Here is a 26,012-nt window from a genome sequence, read left to right as displayed (position 1 = left end):
TCACTAGATTTCAGGATGGTTCTGGAAGACTGGAAAATTGCAAATGTCATTCCACTCTTCAAAAAGGGATCGAGGCAGAAGAAAGGAAACTATAGACCAGTTATTCTGAACACAGTGGTTCGGAAGATGGTGGAGTTGATTATTAAGGATGTGGACTCAGGGTACTTCGAGGCACACAATAAAATAGGCAATAGTCAGCATGGTTTCCTTAAGGGAAAATCTTGCCTATCAAGTTGGTTGGAATTCTATGAAGAAATAACATACAGGATAGACAAAGGACAATTGGTTGATACCTCTGATTTGGATTTTCAGAAGGCCTTTGATAAGGTGCCACACATGAGGCTACTTAACAAGCTATGAGTCCATGGGATTACAGGAAAGGTTCTAGAATGGATAAAGAAGAGGCTGATTAGCAGGAGGCAAAGAGTGGGAATACAGGGAGTCTTCTCCTGGTTGGCTGCCTGTGGTGCTCCACAGGGGTCTGTGTTTTTTACGTTATATATCAATGATTTGGATGATGGAATTGATGGCTTTGTTGCAAAGTATGCAGATGATATGATGATAGGTGAAGGGGCAGGTTGTTTTAAGGACCTTGAAAGACTACAGGACTTAGACAAAATAGGAGAACGGGCAAAGAAGTGGCAGATGGCATACGGTGTCGGGAAGTGTATGGTCATGTACTTTGGTAGAAGTAATGAAAGAGTTGCTTATTAGCTAAATGAAGAGAAAATACAAAAAGATGAGGTGCAAAGGGACTTGAAAGTCATGGTGCAGGATTCCCTATAGGTTAATTTGCAGGTTGAGTCTGTGCTGACGAAGGCAAATACAATGCTAGCATTCATTTCAAAAGGATTAGAATATAGAAGCAAGGATGGGATTTTCAGAATTTATAAAGCACTAGTAAAGGTTCACTTGGAGAATTGTGAGCAAATTTGGGCCTTTTACCTTAGAAAGGATGTGCTGAAAAAGGAGTGGGTTCAAAGGAGAGTTCTGGATTGGACAGTTTGTCACATGAAGAGCGTTTGATGGCTCTGGGCCTGTATTCACTAGAATTCAGAAGAATTGTGGGGGGAGACCTCACTGAAACTTATGAAATGGTGAAAGACCTCAATAGAGTGGATCGGGAGAGGACGTTTCCTATGATGGGAGAGTCTAAGACCAGAGGACACAGCCTCAGAATAGAGAGGTGTCCTTTTTGGCTTGAGATGAGGAGTAATTTCTTTAGCCAGAGAGTAGTGAATTTGTGGAATTCTTTGCCACAGGCAGCTGTGGAGGCCAAGGTTGATAGATTCTTGATTAGTCAGAAGATACGGGGAAAAGGCAGGAGATTGGGGCTGAGAGGAAATTTGGATCAGCCATGATGAAATGATGGACAGACTTGATGGGCCAAATGGCCTAATTCTGCTTCTATATCTTATAGTCTTATGGTGTACGTAATGACAGCAATTGCAAAGGCCAGTGAAACTTGTTTAAATGGGCACTTTCGTCAATATGGACTAGTTGGGCAAAATGGTCTGTTTTGTGCTGCATGGCTCTGTTAAGGCAGCAAGTAAGAGATGTCTCAGTGTTTACTGTATTAACTCTGGGTGATACCAGCAGCAGGTAGTAATTCAATGAAAGATACTTTATTCATGAAATGGTTTAGAAACAGGTGACATGCTTATAGTTACCTTCTCTCTAACAAATCTTTTCCTACAGAGCCTTTTGTTCCCAAACACTGTCCCAATAAAAGCCTGCATTTAGATGCATGAGCACTAAAAGGATGACGTAATTGTAGGAACATAGATTTTTCATGGACTAGTATTACATTAAAAAATCATATTGTGTCCCTACTTAATAGAAGATGAAATAAAAAAAGATCATGCACTTTTCCATATCTATGTGCTTTACTTGGGAATACAGTCCAAACAATGTTTGGGGTAATGGTCCATCCTTCCCAATCCAATCCAAACTGGTTGTAGTTCACAAGATCCCTATTATTGATCTGTAATGTTTTCTCTCTAGAGCAGAGGCTCCCAACCTAGGGTCTACGAAGCCCTCTGTTAATGGTTGCGGTTCATGGCATTAAAACATTTGGGAACCCCTGCTCTAGAGGTAGTAAAGCATCCCCATATCAGTTTCCTTTATAGTCACCTTGCTAATATGGCAGTTCTTGTATTGATGTGGGAGGTCTTCCTCTGCAAGGAATTCATATGATCTGGGATAGGGTACTTTTTAGTCTGTATGGCAACAATCTTTTGTAGGTTTTATCCTTGCTGCATCTGTAGATCTCCTTTCTGGTAGCTTTGTATTCCTCTGGCTATCCCCTGTTGTCCTCCATTTTCAACAGCTCAGTTTAAGGAGCAGAGTTCTGGTTCACAGTCGGAAGGAAGTCTTTGCACTTTGCCGATCATCATCCTTCGGGCACAATATTGCAGAAAGTCAAGAAACTCAACAAGGATCTGATGATGATATTGCAGCCTTCTACAGGAATTCCTTTCCATTACTCTGTGGAAATCAAGCTGATAATATCTGGTGATCAAACAGCTAGTCATTTAAGAACCTCCCCAAGTTACCTGCAATGAACAGGATGCCTCTAAAGGTGACCTGCACCTTCAGGATGTTGTAGCTGGCAGACTGTATTTGAAGCTTGGAAATTACTGTTGATAGATAGCTACTCCATCAGAAATTTTTGAATTGTCACCTGTAACCAACACAACTTCCCCTCTAGGTGGAACAGAAGTGATCTTTGCTCAGGTTTTATCTGAAAACCAGTACGGGAGAAGTGTTTCATTTGATCTACCTAATAATTGAAATGTGTAGGTCTCAAACTACTTCACTCGGTCTCTCACCTTCCTTTTTGGTCTAAGTCAGTACAACCTTTCTCTTCTTATAGATATGCATCTATTCCTTCATGAATATATGAGATGGATGAATTGAATAACATCATTTCTTCATAACAATTATCTATTTACATTTGAAGATCTATTTGCATTGTTACCCAACACTTAACTTCTGTGGAGGCATGAGCAGAGATACCTTTTGGTGCTTTCTATCCTGACTGAATCATTTGCTTCAGGCAATGCATTGTGCCAGCTTGTCTGATAGACTCTTTGATGTCCTGAAATGATTCGAGCATCTCACCATATTTTATTCATGCTCTGAATCCAAAGCTTCTCTTATGTTCTCAGTACCCATTCAGTTCAACATGTCAGCTAAGCACGTCTTTGCCTCAGGCTTTTCCCACAACTCTCTAATTCTTAATAGCAATGTCTTCAAGTGTTTTGCAATCACTGTGCACATATGTAGCTCTTTGATTTGTGCACCAGTGAAATTTCTCCTATCCAAAGATCGCAGCAAGTAGCTCCTTACCTCTTAGTGCATAACTCCTCTCCATAACCATCAGAACTCTGCATGTGGCTGATTTTTCTCCAATACTGTTGCTCCTAGACACTCTTGGAGGTGCTTGCTTACAGCTGTCTGCTGCTTATCATAAACTATTGAAATGTAGGCTTGACTATGACTCTCAAGATTCTTAAAGTTCAGCATCTTCAGAGAAAATCTCTCAGCTGCCTTCAGTGTAGTCTTTCTGTACTTCAACAGCATATGACTTACTGGTTTTAATTGCATCCACCCGAAAGCAACAATTTGCTTCAGCAAGACATTATGCATTGTTCCAGAGTCGTGCTAAGATACTGTAGTACTGGTTACACCTGCACTGAAGTTTTGGTGTAACTATATCTAATGGCTATTCCTTCCACAGTTGTGATTTTGTTTGGTACCAGGTTACAAGCATGCTCCATTATCTCACTTACGAATTTTATATTACATAACAACTGTCTTCCATTTAACTAATGAGTTGCAATCAAATCTTTATTACTAGCAGTCTGCTACAGCCAGCTCAAAATACAGTGTGACTAGTTCCCATTACCATCTCCATTTTTTAGATAAGTTACATCCCTGGAAATCCAGCATCGTGGGCAACTTTACTTGTTTCAATGTTTGTCCTTTCAAGTGAATCACTTAATTCATTATCTCAAATGGGAATGATTAAGCCCAACTTCAGGTATTCCAAATCAGGAAAGGCATCTACATTTCAGAATTTCATCAACTACCAGATGTCCATTCAGCATCACTTTATAACCTGTGAAAGTGGTTCATAGGTACAACCATCAATACAGATACAACAGAGCTTACAGTTGCTTTTTCCCCCACACATCGCCCTTTTGTGTGGAAACCTCTGTCCCCAAATAGTGCTATATTGTTCTGTGTTTCTTTTAATCCATTAGGTGACAGCAGTAAAGGAAACACAGAAAAATATAGCACACGAGGCATATATTATGAATGGCACTGTATAAATTAAATGATTTGTTTTGTTTTGAACTGCTAGACTAATAACATTAGCCATTTTAAAGTTGCACCAAAACACATGAGTCTCACATCACAGTAGCAATTATTAATGTCACCATGAAATCAGACTGTAAAAACAAAATTTGAGCTAAAATATTATTAAGATTTTTCATCCTTGAGGCAGAAAAAGAGTGGGTGGTTCCCTTCAGACTGAGTTGTTTTTTGTTGCTATACAGTACTTAGTGGTTCAGTCTGTTCCCGATGTGTGGTATCTGCTTTTTGTCTCGTAGGAACTCCAGCACTAACAATGATGGCATATTTCTTATGTTTTGTATATTTCGTAGTACTAGGAATATCGTATAGACTGATAACCTTTTAAGACTTCCCAAGGCTCATGAAAGGGTCAAAGCAGTCAATACCCTATGCCAAAAATAAATGGCTCACTGAAAAACAATAACATTTCCTGACTATTTTGTGCAGACAGCATAAATTATTTTCAAATTCCAGACAGTATTAATCAGCTTGTGTAGTTAAATGCAAGCCAGAGAAAGAAAGAATAGAGAGCCACATTAGATTTGTCTGTAAGCTTTCAAAAAATCGGTGAAATCTGACCTTATCTGAAAAGTAATCAAAACTATGAGCAAGCTAATGGATGGAAACTAATTGGCTGCATGTATGAATGTCAGCCCAATTGTACAGAAAGTCTGTGAGAACTTATGTTTCCAATCAGCACTGTCCCTTCTAAGCTGCACAGGTGTGTGACCATGCAGCAACAGAAATGCACATGGTCTTTGTTGTCATGCAGGGGCAACTTTCTTTTATTTAATGTTAATATATTTTTGAAATCTAGGTTAATATAATTCTGAAGTACCCTGTAATTAATTATGATAATGAATATAATCCGTATATTTTCTAAATAATAAATGTACCACAAAGTTTATTTTGAAATATTTTAGAGCTTCAATGTGTTTACATAGTCAAGGTTTCAAGTTACAACTTATAAAAGTAATCATACTGTGGAAGTCGGTAGTTCATTGTTAATAAACCGCCAGCCAACTGAATGCCAATGCCATCTAATCAAAATATTTTACTTTTACCATTGTGCCTGTCAGCTGTTTTGGCTGCTTGACATCATTTACTTGGGTTCAAAATTGTGGCTTGCCTTCCTTTGATGTGAAAACTTTTAAGTTCTGACTTTTTGGTCATAATCTTTCAAAACAATCATAATATACAAAGATTTTTTAAATAAAAATTTGTTAGAACAAGGTAAAAATTTGTTTCTATAAAATTGTTTGCATGACTGTGGTTATTTTATTAACATTATAAATTTTTGAATTTGTTAAAAGCAAATTATGGTCACATTATCTTGGTTATACTATTTATTGGAGTGACAAGGTGAAAGATCTGCTTGCATGTATAAGTTCTGATGTCAATACTGTGCCTATTATTTGATTTATTCAAGGTGTGTGCAATCACTTGTATAATAGATTTCCTGATAATCATCGAAGAGAAAGGCAAGCTTTTGACACGGTTGCCAATGCAAATGTACCCAATTTTGAATTTGGTAAAGAGAATGTTGTATGACTGACAAAAAATACTCAGCTACTTTTACAAACTATGATGAAACCTTTCCCTCAAATATATCACAGCAACGTTGTGATTTCAAATTTATCGCTTCTGAGAAATTTAAGACTGGTTCAGTTAAGATGTTCACTGATATATTAAACTACATGCTGAAATGAAAATTTGAAGGACTGCCAATTCTTGTTGACATCGTTGAAACATTGCAAGCTTCTAGTGCTGACTGCAAACCTGGATTCAGTCTTATGAATTCAAGAAAATGTAAATCAAGAAATAGACCAGAAGTGGAATACTTAGATGATCTAATGAGGATTAAGAAATATCTTTCATTGGATGCTTAATTAATCTGGAAATTCTTTATAGACAATAGATTTGTAATAAAGACAGACGAGCAAAAGTTTACAAAAGGCGAAAGATTTTCTTCTACTATATTTCATTATATCCTTCAACTAATATATTTAAAATATGTGATTTTAAAACTTTCCTTCTAAATATTCAGAGTATGCATACTACAAACAAAACATTTAAAGTGCTGTGCAGTTTTCAGGCCATGTAAAAATTTCCTGCTCAGAGCAATGGTCGGTCCTCACAGCTGTAAAAATAAATTAGAGCGAAATTGCCAACCAGTTTAATAAGTTATTCGAAATGGCAAAATATGTTGATATCCTTCGTATATAATTCGTACACTCTAATGATTATTAACCTATTATATGCCTGACAGCTGTTGGAAGATAAAAAGAGCGGGAATCTGGAAGCCACCAAAAAAGAGCTGGAGTAGTACTTCAGGGGCCAGTACAGTGATACAGCAAGGAAAACTTCCCTTGGATTACCAGGGTATCTTCTCCAATGGTCCACTTTGACCCCTCTTCCCCCCCCCCCCAACCCCCACCAAGCTAAGTGAGTTCAGAGATGTCATCAAAAAGGCAAGGTCAGTGTCAGCACCAGGTCTGAACTGAATTCCTTACAAGCTCTACAAAAGTTGCCTGGAAAAACCAGTGCATCCCATCAGAGTGGTAAAAGAGCTGTGGCAGTGTTCATCCCAAAAGAGCAGAACTTCAGTTCCATCAACTGGTTCAAGAGCGTCACTGCTGAACGTCGACAGGAAAATTATCTTCTCTGTCATGGCTAAGAAGATGGCCAGCTTCCTCATGGGCAATAGATACAGTGACACCAGCTGTCAGAAGGCAGCAGTTCCAGGTGTCCCAGGATGTGTGAAGCATGCATCATTGATATGGGGCCAGCTCCTACGAGCCAAGCATGAGAAAGATGACCTACACATCATGTGGCTAGATCTTGCGAATGCCTGTGGATCTGTGCTTCACCAACCTTGCGATTGAGTTCATTTATACTCCCGACTGTATTAGAGGCCTGGTTTCCGATTACTTCAGTGACCTCCAGATGGGCTTCTCTTTCCGAGACTTTACAATGGGGTGGCAGCATCTCGTTTAATCTCTTCCATCCTGTTTATGGAAGTCTTTGAGATCATCCTTATTGGAGCAAGGCAGATGGTTAGAGTGATAAAGCTACAGTCAGGACAGAGGCTCGCTCCACTGACAGGCTACATGGATGATGTCACAGGCATCCCTTAGACATCTGCAGAAGAGGTTGGACAAGCTAGTGACATGAGCAAAGATGAAGATCAAGCCCTCCAAGTCACAAAGCCTATCCCTCTGAAAAGGGGTCAGAAGCAACAACATCAGCTTTGATGTAGGGGTTGGCCAGGCACCCCATCCAAAGCCTTGGGAAGCAATACACTGCAGAGCTCTCTGACAGGCAGATGGGAAAAGTAGCACAGAAACAGCTCACAGAGGGTGATGTAGCCTCCGAAAATGTATAAAATTACCCTCATCAACCGCCAGTAGGATGGATGGGATAGCCAACTCACGCCCAGAAACGGCAGGGGCTGTCACAGTGTTTCTTGGACACTGCCCTCTTTGGGAAGAACATGTTGCAGCTGCCATTGTGATCCATCCGCCAGGGGTACAAGCAGGAGAAAACCCGACTGGTCATTGAGCTGAAGGAGTCCACTGACCCTCTGGTGAGGAGTCTCAATGCCCCAATCCATACTAGCAGTAAATGGAGAGCCCAAGCTGAAGTAGACCAGGCCATCAGCAGGCCGCAACACCAAGAGTTTGTCAGCAGAGTCTAGGCTGGATATGCAGGTCTTGGCTGGGGGAAGGTAGCACATTTCTGGTCAAAGGCCTTGAAGAAAGATAGGAAAGCCATGAAAGTGAAGGAGGTGATAAGGACAGAACAGGAGCGCTACAGGATGAAGGCAGTGGCACAGGGCTGACTGGAAAGGTTGTCAACATGAGATGGCACTAGCAACAAGTCATTCAGCTGGTCTGACCTGTGAAATATCCACAAGCCAGACTTAGCTTCTTCATCAGGGCAACCTATGACACCTTACCCTGTCCCCGAAATCTTCACCGGTGTTTCGGCGGTGAGGATGGCTGCCCTCTGTGTGATACCACCAACGCCAATACAACACATCCAGGTAAAACACAAGACTGCACTGTCCCAAGGACACTAAAGATAGTGGCACGGCCAGGTGGAATTTTCCTAGAGACCTGCAGGAGGGATGTGAGAAGCAGTATTTCCCTAATGGGATGACAACTCACCCCATTTGTTAAGGTTGTTAAGAGCTCTGAATGCATCTGCCCAAGAGCTCCTTCAGGACTTCTCTCCACAGGCAAGGAGTGGAACATGAGGACAGATCTCAGCAGACAGCTACAGTTCCCACATAAATCACCACCACTCTCTCTGCCCAGACATAGTACTGTGGCCCACGGCTGCCAAGACAGCCATCTTCATTGAGTTAACCATCCCATGGGAGGAAGGTGTGGAGGCTGCCAAGCAGTGGAAGAGGCTGAAGTAGTCAGACCTGGCAGCTGAGTGTTAGGAAGCTGGCTGGAGGACCATCATCTATCCTAGCTGAAGAGGTAGAAAAGGACAGTTTTTGGCAGTGTCTGAGGAGGAAGGACAGAAATCAGGGGACGACTAAACCAACTGCAAGCTGCAGGGGGTGTCAGGGTGATGTCCCTGCTATTGCTCCAGCACCAGGGGATGTATCAGGGCTAAGGGAGTGAAACATCAATGAATGGTGGTCTCCGGCTCATGACCCTGCAGCTGACCACTGTTGGAGGTGCAACAGGCAGCAATGTCAAGCAGGAAACAAGGAATTCCTGTAAATCTCATTGTCTTTAATAGTCTCTTTACTAGCAAAGCAGGGTTATCAACAAGTTTAATGAGAGAAAAGCTATTTTGTCTGTTGCTCAATTTTGTAATCCAAGTCTAGCCTCAGAACCCCCGAAAAAAATTAGCTTGATTTCTGCTGATTGTTTTCTTATGAAGCTATTTGTACCAATGGTCATTTCTTACCTGTAAACCCCATAAGGGAAGACTTCTTTCTACCCAGATTATAGGAGACCTGATGGTAAATCAAATTGGTAACTTTGGTTAGTTTGTTTTTCAAGTATGTTTGTGGCAATGCACATAGTTGCTTACTTTCAGCTCATAACATGCAAGGTACTTATGGAAAATGATGTACAATATACCAGTAAAATTACTGAAATTGTCATCTCAGAAATAAATGTATAACGATGCGCTTAGTCAAAATAAACTCATGGACCTGACTTCAAATTGATAAACATTATGAATTTCAACCTACCATATTATGTTTAAAGTCCATAAATTTCATGTTATAATGATTTAGGTGTTTGTCTGGAGTTACCACTGACTGTTCCTTGTTCAGGTAAGGGAGAAAGGGTGAGAGTTGTTTAGGTGACCGAAAGAGGGACTGAGTCCTGGAACTCAAGCATTTGATGATAAAAGCAGAAAACAGTGAAAACACTCATCAGGTCAGTCTGTTCTTGAAGAAAAAGAAACAGAGTTAATGTTTCAGGTGGGGGACTGCTCTGCTTCTCCTTCCCCAGATACTTCCTAACATGCCGAGTGTTTCATACATTCCTGCTTTTATTTCTTTCAGCATCTGCATTTTATTTAATACAGGTGGTAAGTCAGTCAGCACCTCAGAATGGTGTATTCTACATACAAGATGGAAAGACACTCCATAAGGAGAGAAGTGTCTGCAACACCTTCAATTTGGGCATCAGTACTTCCAAGCTGTGGAGGATCTAGTCCAGATAGAGGGGTGTAATCCTCACTATCCATCCTCATCCCCCCCCCCCCACACACACACACACACCACCTCATCTTTAAAATGACATTTGTGATGTAAGCTTACAATACGATGGTAGAAAAAAAAATCAATGACCACTCTAAAGTGACCAAAGCAAAAACATCTCTCTATCTCTCTTAATGATCTGTCCAGAACGTCAGCATCACTTCTTACAGCACTAATTTCCCAAGGCTGTTAGCATGATGAAGTACTGACTGCAAGATTGCAGCATCTTGGGTGTGGAGCATTGTATTTTAGCTCTGACTTTGACTGATTAATGTAAAGAAATGGTGATATACATTTCTCAGATCAATGTGGGATGGCACTTGGAAAAGAACTGGCTAATCGTGCACTTAGTTGAACCCAGGGTATCAAGGGTACAGGTTTGATAAGTGCTGTCAGCAAAAAAAGCACTTCATCTTGTATGCAGTGCAGCCACAAATAGACATCAAAAGTACCAGTCAACGTGTACTTCAATGGACACATGCAATCATGTGCCCACTAGATCCAAGGCAAGTTGCCAAATTGGATGCCAAAACTGATGAAGCAGATTACAAGGTCAAGAATCTATTTTATCATACTATGGGACTGTTCAATAGTCATAAAAGCAGCCCTTGAGCCTGGTGCTCTCTGTATGTATGGAGGCAGAGTGATGGTCAACATTTCAGGTAGAGCCCCTGCATTAAGATTTCATGGAGAGGAGGATAGTCTTAAGCTATTGGGTGATACTAGTTAGTTGGTAAAACAGGTGGAGCAATGCAGATAGAATTTAATGTGCAAGATGATGCACATTGGAAGTACTACTATGAGTAGAACATATACCATAACTGGTGAAGTCCTAGAACAGAGGAACCTCAGCGTACATGAACAAAGATTTGGGAAGATGACAGTGCAAATAGCTAAGATGGTGAAGAAACCATATAGGTTACTCTTCATTAGCTGGAAAACAGGATTTACGAGCAAAGAGACTATGGAACAAGGTTATAAGACATTAGTTAGGTCACAGTTGGAGTGGTATATGCGGTTCTGGCCACCATACTGTAAGGAATATATGGATGGACTAGAGAGTGTGCAAAGCATAGTCATTAGGATATTACCTGGGATGAAGTGTCTCGTTTATGAAGAGAGATGGGATAGACACGGCTTGCTTTCCTTGGAGTAGAAAAAACTGAAGGACCGTTAGAGATATATGAAATTATGAGGGACACAGAACCCCAGATGGAGGTGTCAAAAAATAAACAGACTAGGTTTAGATAAGGGGATAAGACATTGAGGGGGTTATGACAAAGAACATTATTCATCTAGAGGGCATTGCACTACCTAACTGGCTGGTGAAAGTGGACATTCTTGCTGCATTTAAGAACTATCTAGATGAGCGTATGAAACACCAAGTCACAGAGGGCGCTTGGCCAAGTGTATGGGCATAGGTGGCTGATCTATGACTGTAATTATGTACAATTTCAAGAATTCAATTCCAAAGATTTAGCCTTTTGGGAAATCCTCAGAAATTCCAAAAAAGGGGTTCCCAACCTGGAGTCCATAAATCCCTTCAATAATGGTAGGGGTTCATGGCATTTAAAAGGCTGGGAGCCCCTGTTCTAAATTAATAAGAGGTCTGCAAACTTACTGTACTTATTCACTCCATGCCAACCACCTTAACTGTGACATTTCTGCTGAGGAAACTTTGATTCCTGCTCCTATTCTATTAAGCATATTTTATATTAATTGATGCATATAAAATGTAAATAATACTTACAAAACAACTGAGAACTTACCGGTCAGTCTTGCTGAGAGAGTGGTTTTGACTGGAGCAGCCCCAGCTTTATAAAACAAAACACAAAGTTAACACTTGAGATCAATCTGGTGGATTTAATGTTTGTCTGTATATCGCCATTACACACTAAATAATATGTTTTGCACATTTAGTTTTAATTATAAATTATAATTATAAATTGCAACATTTATTAATGTACACATGGCCAACTGATAAAAATCACAATATATATTCTCCTGAAAATTTTCAAGTAGTCCAAAATATACATTCCTTATCAGCAGTACATTGAGATTGATTTCATCTAAAGTGGGATTACAATTGCTCCAATATAAAGCCAGTGTTGATGGGATCTCCTTTTAGGAGAAATGGTTGTGCATGTTCCTAATTATGAATGCAATATCTGATCTTTTACTAACCAAGCGTGTCATCTAATTTTCTATTGCAGCTGCTTCTCCTGGCATCAAGTCCAGCTATAGCTACTGACGAGGAAATGCCTGCATATTTTCATGGTTTCTTAACCTAAGTACAAAGCTCTCCCTTGCCTTATATTATCAAGTTTCCAGACCCATAAGGACCGCTAGATCAACCATCCATCACATAATTTTTAATTCCTTCATTTGTATCACTCCTGCGTAAATGTTAATAGTAAAGCCTGGGGAAAACTTTCATCTTTCTCAGCCAACAGAAAGGGAAGATGAATGGTGATAGTTTTTGCTTTTCCATCCAATGACGTGACTTACAGTACAATCTCAAAACCTAATTCTGGATGATTCGAACACATTCCACAATCATCAGTTCATTTGAGAATATACTTTAACATACACTCAAGGGGACTCAGATCCTGCAAATGCGACAAAATAGGAATAGGAAGCAACAACCTGCTGGAGGAATTGAACAGATCAAGCAGTATCATTTTATTTTGGAGGGGGTAAGGAACTGTTGACATTTTGGGTCAAAACCCTGCATCAGCCCTAAGGGAGGTGAAGAAAGATAGCTGGTATAAAGAGGATGGGGGAGTGATGAGATGGACTGAAGTGACTGAGGGATGGTAAGCAGATTGATCCAGGTAAGGGAGTTGAAAGACAGAGGTGGAGGGAGGGGGTGGTGTTGGTGGTGATAGATGGAGGAAAACAAAACCAAGACAATTGAGAGGAGGGAAGGGTGAGAGTGGACAGAGCTGTGAGGGAGGGCGGTAAGAAGGACTGCATATGCCTAATATTAGATGGAACACAGAGCACAAAAGTTGAGCTGATGGTTCTATTTACATAACGGACCCTGGTTTACTTGTAGGTGGATGCCTAAACAGGCAAGTTTGAAGACAGCATGCAGGATCCCGGCACATAAAATGAGAGCATGGAAGACATAGTACAACTTTATGAAACCTTAGTTAGGCCAGCTAGAATTTTGTATGCACTTATGGCCACCGCACTACAGGAAGAACATGGATGCACCATGGTAGGTTCATGAGAGATTTATAAGATGTTGCCTGGAATGGGCAGTTTCAGGGAAAGAGGAGTGACTAGATAAACTGACTTTGTGGTCCACGGAGTGGAAGAAGCTGAGGGGGTTCCAACAAAATAATGTAGGTCATAGATAGGGTGGATAGTAATGTATCTTTCTAATTTCTAGATGTCTAAACCAGACAGCATAATTTTAAGTGATGAATAAAAGGATTAGAGGTAATTGGAGGAAATTAGTTCTCATCCAGAGGGTGGCTACAAACTGGACTGCATTGTCTTATACAGTGGTGGAGACAGCTACTCTTACAACATTTAAATATCTGGATGAGCATCTGAATCACTGAGGCACTGAATGCCACAGAATGTGCATAGATCAGGGGTTTCCGACCTATTTTATGCCATGTACCCCGACCATTAACTGAGGGGTCCATGGACCCCTGGTATAGATAGCCAGTATAGATGTGGTGGTCTGAAGGACCAACTTATGTGCTGTCCATTTCTAAGGCTCCATGACTTTAGGTATCACAATTAAAAACAATAAAAAAACATAAGAAATTCCATCTGTCATTTTTAAATCATAATTTTATGGTTGATCAATAGTTATTGTCAAGTTTGAGAAAAGCCAAGTGATTAGATTTAAGGTAATAAATTTGATTAATTTGCGTGACATTTGGTTGAAATCATTAAAACTAGATACATGATATTTATGGTGATCTAGTGAAAGAAGTATTGAACAATATGTTCTCAAATTGCAGAATTATGCCTATTATTCCTTACTTTGTAACATATAATATTAACTGTTATTGTAAATTATATTGAATATAACATAGTGATGAAAAGATCCTAATTATTATTTTCTTTTTTATCAAAAGATTTATCCAACACCATCTAAAGCCCTCTAGTGCAATGTACAAAGTGAATTTTGGATGTAAATTTTGGATGTTTAGGGGAAATACATATTTTAAAAGAAATCAGCAGAGACACACAGAAGCCCTGATAGCATTTTAGAGTAACATGTTAAAAGGCTCCCTCAAGGTACACAAAACTGAAGTGGCCAAAGGTAGTGCAACTTACATAATCAGCATCCCACATGGTTCCACATGAGAACATTGCACAATTAGGCTTCATTTGTCCAAAACCTGGTATGCAATTCACACGTTTCAGCAAATAATTCAAAAATTTAGTGGTCACATGATTTTGATGGAGCAGCATTAAATGAATAGGGACACAAAGAAGAACTTTGCTTTTCTCAGGGAATGCTTTATAATTATGGTGCTTTATTTTGATAAGTTTTTTAAACTGTACTGTAATGAGATATCAGTAAGAGAATAAAACTTTGACTTTGTACATACCATCCATTTCTTTCTCTAGGATCATCGAGGAGCACACGAACGATATACAAAAAGCAGCTTAGCAGCTTTAGAGAAAAGTAGAACAGGCGTATTCTCAGGCCTGAAATAATTCAAATTGAAGTTTCATTTAGATAGTCAGAATATTTGTATATATCTGTTGTATTATATTGTTCCAAATAGCAGAATGCAGACACAAAGAAATGCATGTCACTATACAGTAACATTTGTAATAAATATATCAGCTGAAGATAATGATAGGGTCAGTAGCACTCATCTTCAGTGTGGATTGGTGTGGGTGCAGACACACCCAAACCTGGGAAACCAGACAAGGTCTTTTGATTCTGAACAATTGATTTATTGATCATTACATAATGTCTCTCTGGTGGTTCCTGCTCTCTCCCCTCTGCCTCCCCCTTTTCCCAACCATCATTTTCCTCTCCCAGACTCCTTCCCACTCTCCGTCCACAAAAGAAGCCCACAGCAGAATCAGGTATATTATCACTCACATACAGTGCCTATAAAAACTATTCACTCCCCTTAGAAGTTTTCATGTTTTATTGTTTTACAACATTGAATCACAATGGATTTAATGTGGCTCTTTTGACACTGATCTACAGAAAAGACTCTTTTGTGTCAAAGTGAAAACAAATTTCCACAAATTGGTTTAAATTTATTAGTTATTCAACACAAAACTGACTGCATAATTACTCACCCCCTTAAAGTCAGTATTTAGTAGATGCACCTTTGGTAGCAATTACAGCCTTGAGTCTGTGTGGATAGGTGTCTATCATCTTTGCACATCTGGACACTGCAAATTTTCCCCATTCTTCTTTACCAAACTGCTCATACTCAGTCAGACTGTATGGGGATCATGAGCGAACAGCCCTTTTCAAGTCCAGCCTCAAATTATCAATTGGATTGAGGTCTGGACTCTGACTTGGCCACTTCAGAGCATTAACTTTGTTGTTTTAAAATATTCCTGAGTAAATTTCTCTTTATGCTTGGGGTTATTGTCTTTCTGGAAAACAAATCTTCTCCCAAGTTGCAGTTCTCTTGCAGACTGCATCCAGTTTTCCTCCATGATTTCCCTGTATTTTGTTGCATTCATTTTACTCTCCACATTCACAAGCCTGCCAGGGCCTGCTGCAGTGAAGTATCCCCAGAGCATGATGCAGCCACTACCATGCTTCACAGTGGGAATGGTGTGTTTTTGATGATGTGCGGTGTTTGGCTCACACCTAACATAATGTTTACAGTGGCCTTCTCTTTGCCACTCTCCCATAAAGCTATTACTGATGAAGCACCCGGGCAACAGTTGTATGCATAGTCTCTCCCATCTCAGCCACTGAAGCTTGTAATTCCTCCAAAGTTTTTCATAGGTCTCTTGGTGGCCTCCCTAACTTGTTCCCTTCTTGCACAGTCACTCAATTTTTGAGGACGGCCTGCTCTAGGCAAATTTACTGCTATGCCATATTCTTTCCATGTCTTGATGATTTACTTAATTATACTCCAAGGGATATTTAGTGACTTGGAAATTTCCTTGTATCCATCTCCTAACTTGTGCTTTTCAGTAGCCTTGTCATGGAATTGTTTGAAGTGTTCTTTTGTCTTCATGGTATAGCTTTTGCAAGCATACTGTCTCACCAGCAGTTGGACCTTGGAGTGTCATATTAAAGGGAGCTGAATTTCAATTCAGATCAATGCGTAGAGTTATGTTTCCATTTTGACATAAAGGAGTCTTTTTCTGTTGATCAGTGTCAAAAAAGCCAAAATAAATCTATTGTGGTTCAACGTTGTAAAACAATAAAAAATGAAAACTTATGGGAGGAGGGTGAATATTTTTTATAGTAAAAGTTAATGCTCCTCTTTGTCCAAAGGAATATTGTGTTCAAAACACTGGTAGACTAATAGATGAGGAGTGACCATTAAAATATCTAATTGTTTTAAGGGTAAACTCAACACTACTGAATATGGGGCAGAGTTTGTGACTGAAAAAAGACAGGTTCTTTTGAGGTAAAAGATCAAAGAGTTTGTCTGTTCCTGGGTCCCTCTGAAGTTGTGGATCTTGTACAAATGAATGAAATTTTTCACCCATTCTTTGGATTTTGCCCAGACTGGGATTGCAAACAGTGCCTGGGGCCCAGGGATGGCTTCACTAGCAATTCAGAATTCAGTGTTCCATCAGCAACAACAATCAAGTGGTGATTAAGAATCATGAGCCCTGAAATCTATTTGGAAATTCCCATGTCCCATTCCCATTCTGATATGTCTATCCATGGCCTCCTCTACTGTCAAGATGAAGCCACACTCAGGTTTGAGGAACAACACCTTATATACCGGCTGGGTAGCCTCCAACCTGATGGCATGAACATTGACTTCTCTAGCTTCCATTAATGCCCCTCCTCCCCTTCTTACCCCATCCCTGATATATTTAGTTTTCTTCCCCCCTCCTCTTTTTTTCTCTCTCTCTGCCCATCACTCTGTCTGTTCTCCATCTCCCTCAGGTGCTCCCCTCCCCCTTTTTTTCCTCCCTAGACCTCCCATCCCATGATCCTTTCCCTTCTCCAGCTCTGTATCCCTTTTGCCAATCACCTTTCCGGCTCTCAGCTTCACCCCACCCCCTCCAGTCTTCCCCTATCATTTTGCATTTCCCCTTCCCCCTCCTACTTTCAAATCTCTTACTATCTTTCCTTTCAGTTAGTCCTGACGAAGGGTCTCGCCCTGAAATGTCGACAGTGCTTCTCCCTATGGATGCTGCCTGGCCTGCTGCGTTCCACCAGCATTTTGTGTGTGTTGCTGGAAATTTTTGTGACTTGTTACATGGTATTTTTGTGTGGATTATCTATGCTATGTACTTTATGACAACAAATTAAGCCCAAGTTACTTTGTTGTGATTGTACATTTATTAACATATCATCTGGGCTCTCGAAATGTTGGGTTTGACTAATCAAGCCATTTCTGATGGAATACATTCAAGAGGCAACATAGGGAAGGTGTAGTCAAAGTAGCTGTGTCAGTGGGTTCATAAAAATGTCAGTGGCAATTCTCTCCTGAGATGGAGATAGAGTGATCTAGAAAAGAAAAATAAACGTCAATAAGGGTAGGTAGGGTTTTTGATTATGTTAGCGACTTTACTGGGGCAATGACAAACGTGGACAAGAGTCCATGGAGAAGAGGCTGTTTTTCATGATGTGCTCAGTTGTGTTCCTAACGATCTGCAGTTTCTTGCCTTAGACAAAGCAACAGTCATTGTGCGTCTGGATAAATGGTGCATCAATTAAAATTGGTGAGGTTCAAAGGACGTGCTAAGTTTCTTTAGCCTCTTGAGGAAGTGGAGATGCTGGTGTACATTCTTGGCCTAAAGTTTGATTTGTACTTAAAGGAGAATTTTCCTTTAGAGAACCTCTAACATGAAATTTCACCCAGCTGGTAAATAGTCCATTGTGCAGGTCTCCTTGTCTTTACAAATAAAGTTCCGGGTGAAGAATGAAGTGCAGACTGAATCACGCTTAATAGCATTGCTCTTGGCTTAACAATGGACCCTATAGAATAGTGTCAGTTATATTTAACCTAGAAGACAATTTTCTGAATGATGGAACATTTCAATAAGTCTTAATAGGTTAATAAAGAAAAAACTGCAAATACAGGAAATCTGAAATTAAAAACAATGTAAAACACAGAAAAAGTGAATGAAAATAAAAATTAATATTCCAGCTTTCATCAATTCACAGTAAGCTTTTAAGTACAAACAAAAAGGCAGTACATCACATACTGGGCATCTAGACGAAGTGGACAAGACAATTTGTAAATCAGTTATTGGCCCAGAATTTGCTAGGAAATAGAAGCTCTTTCCATGTGACTGTCAGCAGTTTAAGGATTTCTATTCAAAACCACGATACTGTTCTCAGTTTTAGCCACTTTTTTTTGTAATTATATTCCAAAGCTCAACTTCTCATTGAGTTTTGCATGGGAACATCAACTGGGACATTCTGCCCTCTGCTTTTGAAGCAAAATCATCAGCAGCTACTTCATTGATATCAGCGCAATAAAACAGCTGTGAAGGACAACGTACTGGTTAAACGGTTTTATTTAAATTAAATGTTTTTTATCTGTTTGTGATTAAGGTTTCATTGCTTAAAATTTAAATTGATTAGATTTTTAATAACTCTGCATAGTTGTTGAATTTGAATGAATATCAGAATTTTTTTGTCAGTGTGACTTAGCTAGTTGTCAAAGATTTTTTTCAGCACTCAATTGAACATATAATTTTTTGCAGCTCCTTGCATTAACCATTGCATTGTGAAATACCCTAGTGTTCCAAAGGCTTTGCATTGAGGGAAAGAGCCACTTTGCTGGAGGAACTACATCGGATTGTCTAAATTTTCTTTGACAAATATGTATATAGATTGTTGCTGACCACAAATTTTATACTATTGAGTTTTAGTGTTCCGTAGGTATTTTATTTATTGAGATATAGCGTGGTACAGGCCCTTATGAGCCCTTGAGCCATGCCATCCAGAAAACCCCTGGTATAATCCTAGCCTAATGTCCAGACCATTTACAGTGACCAATTAACCTACCAACTGGTACGTCTTTGGACTCTGGGGGTAAACCAGAGCACCTAAAGAAAACCTACGTGGTCATGGGGAGGCAGAGGCAGGAATTGAACCCAGGTCGCTGGTACTGTAAAGCTTAGTGCTAACCACAATACTACCATGCTGCCCCAGTGGTAGATTAACTGGGATGCAATGCAAAGAATTAAACAAGTTCTCACAAATGAACAATGTCTTAAGAAGTTTTTTTTCTTCTGTTGTATACAAAATTCTATTTCTACAGATAATTTTAACAAACTTATAGCTCTAAGAATGGATATTATCAAAATACTTACTTGACCTTTGGTTTTTGATGAAAAACAGTTTCAGGCGCTCTTTGAAAGTGTTTTCATTCACATAGAATTCAACTTGTACTCTGTGAATGAAAAAGAATATGCAACCTATTTTCAGAGCTATTGACTTTCATAATAAAGGACAGTAAAACTATTACTCAGTTTCAAACATGATAGGGTCTGCTGTAGAGCAAATAATTAAAGGATTACACTTTAGCTTAATGCATAGATTTTGTTGCAAAAATTCTGGACAATTAGTCATCAACATTCTCTGTTTTAGTACAGTGCAGCAACTTTATCAGACTTGGACATCATCAGCAACTGTAATCCTTCTACTTTGAGAAACTGGACAAGAGAGGATTGTTTTGCTGAGTCAACAACAAATGAGTCCTGAGAGACAGTACAAAAAGAAAACACAGATTCAACTTCCAGCAGCACTTGGTGATAGAAATACATTTCAACCTGGCACCAGCTTCAAAGATAAAGATGCATGTGGTATCTTGAGAAGTTGCACAATGTAATCATGTCACATAAGACGATGATTCAACCATGATCTGGCATTTAATTAGATCATATCAGATCTATATCTTAACTCTGTTTTGATAACTGACAAGCAAAGGAAATCTGCAGATTCTAGAACCCTAGCAAAAACAGAAAAAGCTGGGAATATTCAGCAGGTCGGGCAGCAAGTCTCTTTCATTCTCCACAAATGCTGCCTCACATGATGAGCTTTTCCAGGATTTTCCAATTTTATTCAATTTTGATAATATCATATTCTCTCTAACATTGTGCGTTATTGCACATTTTCCTTAACTTTTCAAATACTTATACTGTATGTGGACATGATAGGCAGCAAAATTAGATTCAAATGAAACTCATTTACTTGTGAAAAAGGGTATAACAAAAATCACTCTAAAGAATAATAATGGATTTTCTTTATATCAGCATTGGAAATGAATTTGGTTTATTTTATTTTACAGCAATGTGTTGAATTTATACGTGAATCATAAAAGATTAATATCAATATAGAGACCCAAGTTACCTTGGATATTATTTATTACAAATTAATTGGATTATCTGCCACTTCAAAGTTGAGCTCCCAATATACTAAATGTGTCTCAGACACTAATAACTTTTACAGACAGTTACATCTCAAATGCTAGATTGCTTTATTACTGAGTGCCTGCAGGAGGCTTTGCTGAACAGGCAATGCAGTTGCTATGGCTTCTCCACCAAGAGAGTAAATTTCTGAGTCAAGATGGCAGATTTAATTTGCAATCCTACAAACCAATCTTTTTCACAGCGTGCTCAGGGCAAGACTGAGGATCATGCACTTGCTTTGTCTCCTCTCTCCCAGTACGCGCAAGAAAACAAAATCCGCAGTTTGTCTGAAAACATGTCCTTCTGTGCCTGTATGATAACCATTAAGTTGCTGACCTACAACTCGAGGCCTTATCAAATTATATATTATTTCATTTATGATACAGGGGGTTTGACTGAATTATGAATATCATATTCAGTACAATTATATGTGACTCCTAAACTTCATTTGCTGAACTTAGATTTTCTTACTTAATTATTTTTGTCACCTACAAAGCAGGAAAAACTAATCAGTTATCTATTCTTGGATGAACCACAACCTCACCTCACTAAACACTGTGAAAACAGAAGCTATTATCTTGGAACCCTGGCATAAATTCTGATTCTATCCATCTTCACCATTCTTGATCAATTACCTTGTCAGGCCCTGCAGAAGCTGGACTATTGCTCTAATGTGTTTTTCATTTAAAATCTGTATTTCCAAGATTAAATGCTGCACTTCCATTTGATACGATCTGAAGAAGGTACCTAAAGGCAGGCTCTCCCAAACCACTGCTCCAGTACCGTAAGAATGAAATGCTGCAGTTTTCAGTTGCTCTTTCTTTTGAAGGATCTTCTGAAATGATTAATAAATAACCTCACCTTTCTACATTTAACTGTCATTGCAAAACTTAAGAATTAAACTTCCATCAAAATAATTTTAAAACATTGGAAAAGGCTGTCAAAAATAAACATGGAGTTTATTAACGCTGGTTTGGATGCAAATGAAGTATTGCATCTAGTTCTGGGTTAAAAATTTTAGAAAAATGTGAAAGTTTTTAAGAAAGCGTAAGAGGCAAGAAAGAGGCAAGCAATGGGAGCTACCTTATTAAATATATTTCAGACAAGATTGGATAGATTTTTGCATAGCAGGGGAATCAAGGACTATGGGGAAAAGGCAGGTAGGTGGAGATGAGTCCATGGCCGGATCAGCCATGATCTTATTGAATGGTGGAGCAGGCTTGATGGGCCACATGGCCTACTCCTGCTCCTATTTCTTGTGTTCTTATGTAAGATTTAAGGATAGTGCAAGATTTGCCAGAATGATTCCAGAGATCAAAGACTAGAATACTGTAAAGACACTTAAATAGGTAAGGCACAGAAGGATATAGTCCTAATGGAGGTAAATGGAATTAATGTGGATGGGCAAAAATGTGAATGGTCATTTATTTTTGTACTGTACAAATCCAATTTAGTGTTATTCACCTTGGCACAGAGCCAGGTGTAAGGAGGTATGATGGAGGTATTTAAAACCATGAAGGGTATTGACAGAGTAGGTGGGAAGAAACTTTCCCTAATGCTAGATATGTTAAGAAGCGGGGGACCACAGCAAGAAAGCAATTGCAAGAGTGTTTCAGGGAATTATTTTCACACAGCAAGTGATAAGGGTCTGGAATGCAATGTAATGGGAAGAAATTAAATTTTACCAGACTAAGTGCTTGAGATAAGTGTCCGAGAGTAAAGAACTTAGAACAAGGGAAAAAGCTGGTATGGACTTAATAGTCTGAATCTTTTCAGGTTGTAACAATTTTGTGTTTCTGCATGGAAACGAAATTGAGTTCTTAATGATTTCACTGTTTTGTTCTCATGTTTTGTCAAAAATTTGAATTGAATTGAATTATCTTTATTTCTTACATCCTTCACATACATAAGGAGTAAAACTCTTTATGTTACGTCTCTGTCTAAATGTGCAATGTGTAATCATAACAATTTATAATAACTAAAACAGTCAATGTAGCTTAGGAATACACTCAAATCAGCGTGAGTTAATCAGCCTCATGGCCTGGTAGAAGAAGCTGTCCCGAATCCTGTTGCTCCTGGCTTTTATGCTACGGTATCATTTCCTGGATGGTAGCAGCTGGAATACATGTGGTTGGGGTGACTCGGGCCCCCAATGATCTTTCGGGCCCTTTTTTCACACCTGTTTTTGTAAATGTCCTTAATCATGGGAAATTCACAACTACAGATGTGCTGGGCTGTCTGCACCACTCTCTGCAGAATCCTACGATTAAGGGAGGTACAGTTCCCATAACCAGGCAGAGATGCAGCCAGTCAGGATGCTCTCTATTGTGCCCCTGTAGAAAGTTCTTAGGATTTGGGGGCCCATACCAAACTTCCTCAAGCGTCTGAGGAGAAAGAGGTGCTATTGTGCCTTTTTCATCACACAGCTGATGTGTACAGACCACGTGATGCAGATGCAGAAGAACTTAAAGCTGTTTACCTGCTCAACGCCAGATCCATTGATGTCAATAGAGGTTAGCCCATCTCCATTCCTCCTATCATCCACAACCAGCCCCTTTGTTTTTGCGACATTGAGGGAGAGGTTGTTTTCTTGACACCACTGTGTCAGAGAGATGACTTCTTCCCTGTATGCCTCCTTGTTATTGTTTGAGAAAAGGCCAATCAATGTAGTGTCATCGGCAAATTTAATTAGCAGACTGGAGCTGTGGGTAGCAATACATTCATGGGTATACAGGAAGTAAAGGAGGAGACGTACACAGCCCTGAGGGGTTCCTGTATTCAGAATCAGAGGGTTGGAAGTGAGGGAGCCCACTCTTACAACCTGCTGGCAATCTGACAGGAAGTCCAGGATCCAGCTGCACAAGGCAGGGTCAAGACCGAGGTCTCTGAGCTTCCTGTCGAGCCTAGGTGGAATGATGGTGTTGAACGCTGAACTGTAGTCCAAGAGCAGCATTCTCACATAAGCATCCTTCTTCTCCAGATGTGTAAGGACGGTATGTAGAGTAGTGACTATTGCATCGACTGTCAATCGGTTGTGTCAGTAGGCGAACTGTAGTCCTTGACCAGCCTCTCAAAGTATTTGCTTATTATTGACATGAGTGCAACAGGACGCCAGTCATTCAGGCATGTTACCTTGTTCTTTTTTGGTCCAGGGATAATGTTGGATAACTCGAAGCAGGAGGTCACTCTACATTGGGAGAGGGAAAGATTAAAAATGTCTGTAAAAGAGTAGTTAGTTAGACTGTAATGCACACTCAGTGGCCGTTTTATTAGACCTGTACACCTTCTCGTTAATGCAAATACCTAATCAGTCAATCATGTGGCCACAATGCAGAGCATAACAGCATGCAGACGTGGTCAAGAGATTCAGTTGTTGTCCAGATCAAACATCAGAATGAAGTAGAAATGTGATTGAAGTGACTTTGACCATGGAATTATTGTTGGTGGTTTAAGTATCTCAGAAACTGATGAACTCCTGGGATTTTCACACACAACAGTCTTCATAGCTTATAGTGAATTGTGCGAAAGACAAAAGAAGTATCAAGTGAGCGGCAGTTCTGTGAGTGGAAAAAGTCATGTAATTGAGAGAGCTCAGAGGAAAATGTCCAGACTGGTTCAAGTTGACAGGAAGGTGACAGTAGCTCAAATATCCATCCACTAAAGGAGTCGCGTAGGGAAGAGCACCTCTGAACGGACAACACATTGAACTTTGAAGTAGATGGACTACAGCAGTAGAAGATCACAACCATGCATTCAGTGACCACTTTATTTTTGAAAATACGTCCAGTGAAAATACAGGAGGTATTTTCAAAAATGGTTACTGAGTGCATATATTTTTTTAATGTGTACCTGTTCTTTCATGGTTGCTGATCTGCAATGCAAATTAGGTCCGTATTACATACAGGGAATACAGTGACAGGGAATGATTGACTCTAACCATGAATCATTTTCTGCTCAATTCCTCCATAAATCCATTATATCGCTTTATAAACTACTTTTGATATCAATGGAAAGCCAGACAATTATTTGTTTAAAAACATGAAAACAGAATACACTTTAAAATGCTGTTAATATTCATTTTTTGGCATTCCATTAAAGAGGCGAAAAGAGAATTGGGTGTTAGGATGTTGACAGGGTCTGTGACTATAGTTATGAAGAGTCTCTGATAACTGCAGCTAAGAAGGTTATTGGGTAAATAAGAAAAGTTCTTCAAAACCAAATTCATACTCTTATAAATACGTAAGTAAAATCTCCAATCATCTAATATGGTTATTTTACATTAATCATTCTACAATTGTGTTGTGTAATCATTAGAAAACTAATGGGTTTGTTGAGAGAGGAGCATAGGATTAGACCAGATGTTTCATTTAGAAAGAGTGCATTGGTCCAGAAAATCTTCGACACAGGAAAAGTTTCACCACACAGGCTAAGCAAATGCATGTCAACTTATAGTTTTGAAAGCCTGCTTCTGCAAAGTTCAAACATGCTTCAGAGGTTGGAATGGGGAGTGGGCTGGGAAGAGGTTTATGTTTTGTGGTCACGGGTGTCATAGATACGAACTGTGAGACCTGGAAGGTATTTACCAATATCTGTGGAAAAACACAGCAAGTCACTGAATGATATCTTATTTAGAGAAAACAACTTTCCAATAAAATTCTATAATGTAGGATGGATAAATGGTGGACAATATCTTGTCCATTCAACCACAGCAATGGATGAAGTGGCACATTTCTGTGCTGAGATTTGTAAAATACAGCATTCTACAAACTGGATGCATGATTCACCATCAGGAAGGATCTCTGCACTCTGTGGAATGCTTATAATACTTCCACTCACTGTACTTTGGAATCAGTAACACTGGTGTTAAATCCAACACACACAACTGTTCTTTTCAAACATGGGGCAATGGAATATCTAAACAAAAGCCAAACTTTCACTAGACTATTGACTTACACCTGGGTTAGCAAATGTATTTCAGTTGTAAGATGAAGAAGAAAAGGTTACGGATAAAATCACAGGCTAGCATAGAATAGAACAAGAATAATTCCCCAATCACTTAATCAAATTATAGTATATTGTTTTGATTTCTAATACGCTGCTGAGTTAATTCAAATTGTGATTCAGAGTCACTTATCACATGTACATCGGAACATACAGTGAAATGTGTTATTTGCGCCAACAGCCAACACAACCTAAGGATGTGTTGGGGGCAGGCTGCAAGTGCCACCCACATTGCAGTGCCACCGTAGCATGCCTACCATGTTCAGAGAACATACAAGCAACAACAATAATACCAAAACAATCCCCTTACCTTCCTCCCACCCACCCATGCACACACGGAGACAGTCCT

At 39.5% G+C, this 26,012-nt stretch overlaps 1 protein-coding gene across 1 annotated transcript in view; it reads right to left on the bottom strand.

The window, feature by feature from the left end:
- LOC140737212 (potassium channel subfamily T member 2) overlaps positions 1-26,012 on the bottom strand; it is an 879,580-nt gene that overhangs the window by 588,478 nt on the left and 265,090 nt on the right. Inside the window, exons 2-5 of the mRNA XM_073063510.1 lie at positions 19,565-19,644; positions 14,677-14,776; positions 11,866-11,910; positions 9,292-9,340 (exon numbers count right to left, since the gene is read on the bottom strand). Of these exons, the coding sequence (XP_072919611.1) occupies positions 9,292-9,340; positions 11,866-11,910; positions 14,677-14,776; positions 19,565-19,644 (274 nt within the window). The remainder of the gene's footprint in view (positions 1-9,291; positions 9,341-11,865; positions 11,911-14,676; positions 14,777-19,564; positions 19,645-26,012) is intronic.

Source organism: Hemitrygon akajei, chromosome 12 (assembly GCF_048418815.1).
Source record: "Hemitrygon akajei chromosome 12, sHemAka1.3, whole genome shotgun sequence".
Taxonomy (NCBI): Eukaryota; Metazoa; Chordata; class Chondrichthyes; order Myliobatiformes; family Dasyatidae; genus Hemitrygon; species Hemitrygon akajei.
This window is presented reverse-complemented; position numbering and strand designations above follow the sequence as displayed.